The following is a 9,014-nucleotide window of genomic DNA, read 5'->3' as shown; positions in this document are numbered from 1 at the left end:
TTTACTACTATTTTTTGATAGGAGAATGCCTACATTAAACTCTTTTCAAGTTTTCTTATCACACATGATCATGTATTTTATTTTTAAAATATCAGCATTTAATTATAAACCTACACAAAACGAAAAAAAATACATGATCATGTATGATTGAATAACTTGATATAATAGATACAAGAAACTTGATCTGATATTTTTCCTTTTTGCTATTGATGAATTGATTATAATAACTTATATTGTTGACCGGAGGAAGTATTACACTTAAAATGAAAACCGAGCTGGTGAGTACATCAATTAAGGTGGTAGTTCAAAGATCAACAATTTAATTGTAGCTGTATAGATCAATATAATCATAATTAAAATAATATAAATTAATTAAAATATTATAATATATTAATATATATAATCTTTAAAAGATAAATATTTAAATAAAAAATTAATTTATAAGTAAATGAAACATCAATACATTAATCACACATAATTTAATAAATTGGATTTATTAAAATAGGAATATGAATAATTATTATTATTTTTTTGATGAAAAGAATAGGAATAATTATTTTAAATTCAAAATAAAGTCATCCTGATCTGGTTTTTTCGTCCTATTAAATCGATATTATAAATGACGTGGAAAGGTGGGAAATTTTGGATTGGACAGCCACCTAGAGAAGGTATACGGCAATAGCATGGCATTTAGAAGAGGGGGCGAAATCTGGGTCCCACATTCCTTCGACGTAGGGATCCGTGACAAGGAAAGAAGTCTTCACTGTGGGACCCACCGATCCTCCTCCACCAATCCCCTTTCCTTCTTTTCACCGCTCCATTGAAAACGAATCCCTTTCAGTCTCTCTCTTTGTCTCTCTCACACTCTCACTCTCTCACTTACTTCACCACTGCATCCCCCCTCTCTCTCACACACTCTGGCCATGATTTTCCTCCATTTTTTCCGAGAAAGGAAAGAACAGCGAGAGACATACATGTACGAATTACAAAGAAATTATTGATTACATCAACGGCATCGTCATTGATTTTTCGTCTCTAGCTAATGTTCTTTGCTTCGCTTGTAATCTACTTTGATTCCCAATTATTTTGTTTCAGATTTTTCCCTGGATCGGCGACCGGTGTCTAAGTGGGCGATCTCTGTTCTTGATTTCAAAGAGACTGGGGATATTGTGAAATGGTACATTCTCGATTACTATCTGTTTCTGGAGATTTTCTTCTTGCTTTTTTAACTGTTCTTGCGGTGAAAATGAAGGAAATGCAGGGGATCTTCAGCTGAAAGTGGACGAAGTAGTCACTGCTTTCGCTTTCTTCGTTTAACGGGAACATTAGTTAATTGCTCTTACTTTCCCAGTTGGAGTGTAATGTGTTATTTTTTTTATATTTATTTTGTCAATTTATTTACAGCTTCATTAGCAACCTAACAGAGCTTGGTGTTCAGAATTCCCTAATGCCAGATTCGATTTCATTTCAGTTTTTGATCCACTTTTTGTTTCGCTTATATCTGATGCTAGCTTATCGAAGTCAGGTAGTTGCATCAGTTAATATTAATTCAATTAAATCCTCTCTTCACTCTTTATTACGAGTAATTAAGGGGCAGTTGAGGTTTCTATCACTTCGTTCGTTCATTTATGACACTGGTGCTTAATTATACAGATTTGCTCATTTTCTTTGTTCATTAATAATCCCTTCACACAGCTTTCTCGCATAGGTTGTCCTAGAAAACGTCAAAATCAGGTTCCTATACTTACATTAACAAATCTAACTTTGTTTGGACTCGAAACTCAGATTGTTGAATTTGTGATGGCCAGATTTCTTGTCTCCATATTTCTCAGCTATTTATGCCTCTGATAATGATCGGAAAGATGCATTCAAATTCAGGGTGACATATTATTTTTCTTATTCCGATCTTATCATTATTGCGTTCTGAAACTCATTTCGTCGACAGATAATGACGGGAGCGTGCTGCAAACCATTGCGGAGTAACTTTGGGATGAAGTTCAGAAGTAAAGCTTGAGTGAATGCCGTGCCATGCCATTGAGGTACAGCCAAGAAGATTAGTTTGTGAAACCCTCTGAGGAAATGGGATTCATTTCAGAGTTAAAAAGGATCAGCTCAAAACAACAAAGCAGCTCAAAGACGAGTAAGGAGGATAAGTTGAAATCTAAGAATGGTGTTGGTTCTGCCATATGCGGTGATCTCAATTACAGAGCACAGCAGGTTGCGGATAGGAAGAGTCACAACCATGAGAAGGTAAAGGGAAATGCAGGTAGGAAGGATGAGCTTGTCAAGCACATGACAAATTTACCAGGTTATCTCTGGAGCACTGATGGAGAAGAAAACGTTCGCGGAAAGGCTTTAAATGTTGGGGTTCTAGATTGGACACGACTTGAAAAATGGAATCACAAGCAAACGAATGTCCCAGCATTTGGTACCAATTTCACGTCATTCAGTGTCAGGGAATCAACCTCAAGAGTGTTCCCTAAATCATTTGCAAGTGCTGGTCTTAATGACAAACTTGTTAACCAACGAGGTTTCCTATCTTCAAGTACTAAGGCATCTTATAAGGGAGGCTTTCCTGAAAATTCCAAACAACCATTTCAGAATGTCAAACAATCTCACTACTCTAAATCTGAAGCTGAGAGCGTTACAGATGAGCAGGGAGTCGTACCCCCAACATATGAGTCCTTCAGGAGAAATCACATAGAGTTATCGTTTGAAAAGGTGAAGAGGAAACACTCAGATAAAATGACTCTACAGATGGGATACCTTGCATCGAACTTGCGGCACCAAGGGTTCTCACAAGTTCCTAACGGAAACATGAATGTTGGAGCTGATAAGAGCTTGGAGGGATTACAGGATTCTCGCCTCAAGAAGAATAGCAAAATTCGTGAGTCTACTTCTGGCATGGGACTTGCTTCATTAAAGCCAAAAGGCGAAGGGGTCTCATGCCATTCTAAGAAGAAAACGAGTGTTTGCAATAGTGAAGTTAAGAAAGCGGCAGAGAAGCCTTCAGAGTCAGATATCAATACTGGTCACAAACCATGCTATGACAAGCCAAGTAACGTCGTGCTTCTTCACCCGCAAGAAATTATCCAATCAAGTAATCCACGGGTTCACCAACCAAGAATGCCTTTTGATGAGAATGTAAAAGAATCAAGTCAAGGCGGACCGTCAGATGTTTCCCTTATTGATGATGTTTACTCTGAATATGTAAATTTTGAAATTCCACACTCGTGTCCATTACCCTGTGTGGTTGAGCCAGCTCCAACAGCAAAATTCGAGCAACACAAAAGTAATGTTGATCGGGATAGTAGTCATTCTACTACTGGGTCCAAGAAGATGTATAGCTTGCAGTTTGAAGGTGCGTACGATGAAAAGAATGCATTAGATGATAAGCTCGGAAATCATTGTGTTCACGATGACTCAAATAAATCAGGGGATCTAGAAACCGCTGAACAGACAGCTCCGAAAGGAAGGACTCCATCACCCAATCGTCGGTTTAGCTTCAGTTTAGGACGGATTGGAAGAAGTTTTAGTTTCAAAGAGGGGTCAGGGTCCTCTCTGCCACAGTTTCGCTCCACATATGTCAGCGTAAAGTCTGGTCCTGTGACTTCTGAATCTTCTGATTGTTTGGATAATTCAAGCAAGGAGAAGGTGCGCAGTCATAGGAGAACCGGGTCCAGCCCCTTTCGAAGAATATTAGAGCCTCTATTGAAGCAAAAGTCAACGGAGATGCACCACTCAGCTCAAAGAAGCCAAGCAACTAAAGGAACCATTGGTCCAATTAACTTCAAGACAAACAGTGTCAAGGAATCAATATCGCATGCTGAAAAGAGCGAGGGCTCCTCAATTCAAGCTCTTTTGCATCTTACAATAAAAAATGGAGTCCCTATATTCAAATTTGTGCTCAACAATGAAAGAAAGATTCTCGCTGCTACCATTAAAAAATCAGCCTCACCGGAGAGGGATGACTCAGGTTGTTTTACGTTTTACCTCGTCGATGAGATTAAAAAGAAGAGTGGTGGATGGATAAGTAACAGAAGCAAAGATAAAAGTTCTCGTTATGTCCACAATGTTGTTGGCCAGATGAAGTCTTTAAGCTCAACAGCTGCTAAACCAAGCAATAAGAGCTCTAAGACGCAGTGTTTTGTCAAAGAATTTGTTCTATTGAGTGTTGAAATTGGCCAGAAAGATCAAATAACACCTAAGTTCATCCCGAGCCAGGAGCTTGCAGCAGTCGTTGTTGAGATCCCTTGCGGAAATGTCAGCCAAGGAGCAGATCATGATATTAACTTTCTGACCAATGAATGCCTAAAGTGCTTGGCAGAAGATAGCTGCTCATGCAGCTCAAAAGAAAATGATGTCTCCAGTAGAACTACAGTCATACTACCAGGTGGTATCCATGGTTCACCCAGCAAAGGCGAACCCTCCCCATTGATCTATCGATGGAAAACTGGTGGATTGTGTGATTGTGGGGGGTGGGACATTGGTTGCAAACTGCTTGTCCTTTCAAACCAAAAGGAAAGATCAATTATAACACGAGGTTCAAAATCTCATCCAAGGCGTTTCCAACTTTTTGTTCAGGTATGACTCTAACCCTTCTACTGAGGGCTATGATTGTGCACAACAATAAATATTGCAGCCCACTGACTAGTCAACTTTCTATAACTTTCAGGAAGGAGCTGAACAAAACAGACCCCTTTTCACTTTGATGCCACTGAAGGATGGATTCTTCTCAGTGGAATTCAGTTCATCGATCACTCATTTGCAGGCATTTTTCATTTCAGTTTCTCTTTTAAGCTGCCAGAAAGAAATTGCGTTAGAAATAAATAAGACGCATGAGGCCTCTAAGCAACTCAGTTCAAAGAACAATGATGGACTCCAACAGAAAGAACATATAAAATATACTCCCATCCCACCACTCTCCCCTGTAGGCAGAGTCTAGTTCTAGATTCTCAGTTCTTTTCCAAGAATATAGTTAGCTCATGAAGATCTCCCGAGTTCTTCCTCTGTTTTTTCTTTTCATACATGAAATGTGGTGAAGTCCTTTTTCACCAAAGTTAAAGTTGTTACAGGCAAGTAGGTCTCTGTATGCTCTTCGTGCTCTTGCTTGCACTCTACTACAGCAAGCGCTATGTATAATATGAAATCTGTATCTAGTTACAATTTACAGAAGCCATGAACAATGACGCCAATTTTTTATAACTACACAGGAAATTTAGTTCACATGGAAATATTAACTGTTTAGGATAATAGCATGTTTGGCTTCAAATTAAATTTTGAACATAAGGATTTAATGTATGTAGAAGGAGCTTAAATGAGGAAATATGATAGGAACCGAAGTTAAGGGAAGAATTAAAGGCAGAAAATAAAAATGAAGGATAATTCTATAAGGGATGTTGAGGCAAGTATCTCACTGTCAGAACTCTTACAGCCAAGGCGAAATTTTTAATAAGAATAAGCAAAGTAATAATCTCAGTTTACTAAATCTCCTAGCCAACAAAAGGAGAATCTCCAATTGAGGCAAATAAAAAATTTATTAATTTTTCAATTATATCTTATTGAATGGTAAGCCTATTTATAGAGCTGGAATACATTTAAAATAAGAAAATCAAATTTAGATACTACTCTTGTCCTTGGTGTAAATCACTTGCAATCCATTCTCATATTAAGGAATGCATTAAATTGACATAATTTTTTAATTTTACCTCCATTAAAGTTTTTCCTCTTCTATATTTATAAATCATTCTTATTTCTCTCCCCTTTTTCTCTCATTCTAATGTTGAGATTAAATAAGGATAAAATTAAAAAAAGTATTAAACATATTACAAGTTATTTACATTTAGAATCAAAATTTTTTCCTCCAAATCACTTACACTTGGGAACAAAGTGGTAATTCTTGAGATTATGGAAGCTGACTTCCTAAAATTTAGCCCACTAACTAATGGCTTTAGGAAAATAACAGATTTAAATATTCAAAGTTAAATACTTGACTCAACAAATAGCTCTAACAAACTCCACTTGCTCGTAAACTTGTGCATCAATTAAACTAACCACTAAAATAAATATTAATAAAATACAAGCAGACTAAATAATTCAATAACATAAATCCACTGCACGGTGACTTCATACTTGGTCTCTATCAAAATATTAAGAATAATTAATAAAATTAACTAAATATTCTTTATTTCTTTCCATGTCTATTACTTCTCGTACTAACAATATTCACTCAAAGTGCAGTCACAACCATAATTTTTTGGAGGTACAAAATTACTTATAAACTCATAAAATCAGAGCAAAAATGACACTGCCGTTAAACCTGACTAGTGGCCTTTACTTTTTGTAGTGGGACCCACACTAATATTATGAAAGTACCAAAATACCCCTCACTTGGGAGAAAAAGTTAAAGTGCAAAAATACCTATAAGTTTTGAGCCCAAATGCACTTAATATCATATGTTTTTTTAAGGATGCAAAAGTACTAATAACCATGCAAATAAATTAATTCTTTCAGATTTAATGAAAAAGCTTTATTAAATTTTATGATACTATTATAATACTAATAATTTTATGGTTAACATATACGTCTGGTCCTTCAAGTTCACAAGCTTTTTCTATTAATGAGATTAATGGTGTTAGGGTTAAGGGAATTGAAAATACACTTTATAAATTTAAGTGGCTAAATCAAAACTTGATGTAAATTTCATCATATTTTGATCTATCAGTGATTGAAAAGTAAAAGCAACAGAAATTACAAAGGATTAAGCTAGAACATGAATTGAATAGCATTCTTTCTCCATAATAATTAAAAAAAATGAAATCCGCGTTGGAATTTATTTATTTTCTCAAAAAATCACTTGTTACAGACCAATTATGACACATTGGTTGCCATTGTATCCTGTGCAGTTTTACAATATTAACAACCCATAAAGGTCAATCGCTGAAAACACAAGAAGAAGCACAAACCCCAAAGCAAGCCCTACATGTAACATAGAGCCCCATAAGCCAACTATACCACAAAATGGGCTTTCTGTAAAAATCATTTAGGGCTTGTTTGAGATCACGTTTGGAGTCCCAAACGTGCATCTTAACCTGCAAAAGCTACTTTTATGTTGAAAGTGATGTTTGGCATACCGTTTTTGCAATCTGGCTTTTGGGTCTAAATGGACTTTTGGGTTGAAGCTATTGGATCTTGCTTTTCACAATAGGAAGAATACCAGTATGGTGATATGGGGAGGAAGGTTACAGTATTTTCAGATTTTTTAGTGTTATGTGTTCTTGTTTTATTTGTAGTTGTAATATATTTAATTAAGTATTTTAGTATTTTTCAATTTCCTTCTAATAATAAATTAATTTTTTTTATTTTTAATAATTTTATTTTCAATACTTCTTTTAAAATGGTCACATTATATATATAATTTCTTTCTAATAATAAATTAAATTTTTTTACTTTTAATAATTTTATTTTCTTTTACTTTTTTTAAAATAGTCACATTATATATATCTAATATTAGATATGTACTATTTAATAAAATTCATATCCTTTTAAGTCATTTTGCATCTAAAGTTACTTTTACATTGATCATCCAAACAAGTTTAAACTTCTCAAATTGACTTTTTTACAAAACTCAATCCAAACATAAATCACATTACCCTATCTAATTTTTACTCAATTTGACTTCTATAAAAGTCATATTAAAAAAAATTACTTCTGATACCGCTATCCCAAACACACCCTTAGTAGTATGTTTTCAAGTGTACAATTGAAAACTAAAGAATTCAAGAGCGACACAAGGGCAAGTTCTCTTTCTCAGCAACCAGTTGAGAAGGCAACCATCATGCATCAAATGAGAACAAGGAATGTGAATCACTGATGCCCCAACTTCAATACCTTCCAAGCAAATTGGACAGTCAAGCCCATCTTTCAAAATACTGACAATCTTGTATCTTTTTTTATCCTCCAAAAATGCCTCTGCAGCCGAATAACTACTAGAGTAGTGAATGCTAACATCAATCTCTACCATCATGAAGAAAATAACATAGTTCTTGTGGGCATTGTTAATCATATTGTTAGCAAAATCTAAGATCTTCATCCTCATAGAATTGATAACTTCCTCGGGGACATTAAGAATTTAAAGTACACACCACGCTGCTTGCTCTGTTGCATTGGCTGACATGTTCAAGAAGTCATGTCTAGAAGTGTTTGTTTGAGCTTTTGTATTAAAATGCATGGTTGGAAGATGCCAATAATGTTCATTCAAAACAATCCTAATATTGATGTATTTGTCATTCATGGGAGGACAAAAATTATGCCTATTGGGAAATTTGCTGATATTGATCCTATTTGCAGGTGTGCCCCATGATGAACTGTACACTTGTAAATGCATTGACTGCCCAAATCCATACCCTGTTGAAACCCAAAAAAAAAAAGATCAAAGTTTGCAAAGGAATGGATATCAAACTGAAAAATAAAAGACATATAGGGAGATAAATAATGAACAACTAGCTAGGAAACCAACAATAATCGAGCTTGAGATTTATTTAGTTGAAGTAAGATACAGGGTTATTTTGGTAGGAAGTAATGAATGGGCTCAAACATGAACTGGGCTACAACTGTGGGCCAGAGATAATGGGGCTCAAGATGTGATAATTGGGCTTGTGACTGTGCGATGTGAGAAATTCTGTTGGCATAATTACTTGTTATTCTCATATATTACCAATTGCTTTGGATGATATAATTTGAGAATTGTTGCCGCATGGGTTAAGAATGTGATTCCTTGGTTAATCTTTGATCGGGGAATTAAGCTTCATTTTCCTATTGAGATTCCCACTTTGCTTTTGATATATGAATGCTTCTCAACTTTTTTATTCACTGTTGTCTTTCACTTTTTCATTTTGTTTTCGACTCTGGGGATGCTAAGCATAATAGGTTATTGTGTCTTGTTGAAAATTTTCCTTTCAGCACGCCGACACATCCTAAGCATGAGAATGGACAAACTAAACCTATTATATTGG

General features: G+C 35.4%; 1 protein-coding gene across 1 annotated transcript; it reads left to right on the top strand.

The window, feature by feature from the left end:
* Window positions 1–2,007: 2,007 nt before the first annotated feature.
* LOC114711731 (uncharacterized) lies at window positions 2,008–5,204 on the top strand. Its single transcript, XM_028896163.1, has 2 exons — window positions 2,008–4,584; window positions 4,676–5,204. Exons 1-2 carry the CDS (start codon window positions 2,080–2,082, stop codon window positions 4,943–4,945), a joined length of 2,775 nt encoding a protein of 924 aa, XP_028751996.1. The 5' UTR covers window positions 2,008–2,079; the 3' UTR covers window positions 4,946–5,204.
* The last annotated feature ends 3,810 nt before the right edge of the window (window positions 5,205–9,014 follow it).

This window comes from Neltuma alba, unplaced genomic scaffold (assembly GCF_004799145.2).
Source record: "Neltuma alba isolate B1F8T4 unplaced genomic scaffold, ASM479914v2 tig00011306_pilon, whole genome shotgun sequence".
NCBI lineage: Eukaryota > Viridiplantae > Streptophyta > Magnoliopsida > Fabales > Fabaceae > Neltuma > Neltuma alba.
The sequence above is the reverse complement of the archived record's forward strand: the minus strand, read 5'-3'. Positions and strand labels throughout refer to the sequence as shown.

Coding starts and splice junctions, on each gene's coding strand:
- LOC114711731 (XM_028896163.1), top strand. CDS start 2,080: ATGGGATTCATTTCAGAGTTAAAAAGGATCAGCTCAAAACAACAAAGC. Junction 4,585..4,675: donor GTTTCCAACTTTTTGTTCAG/GTATGACTCTAA, acceptor TATAACTTTCAG/GAAGGAGCTGAACAAAACAG.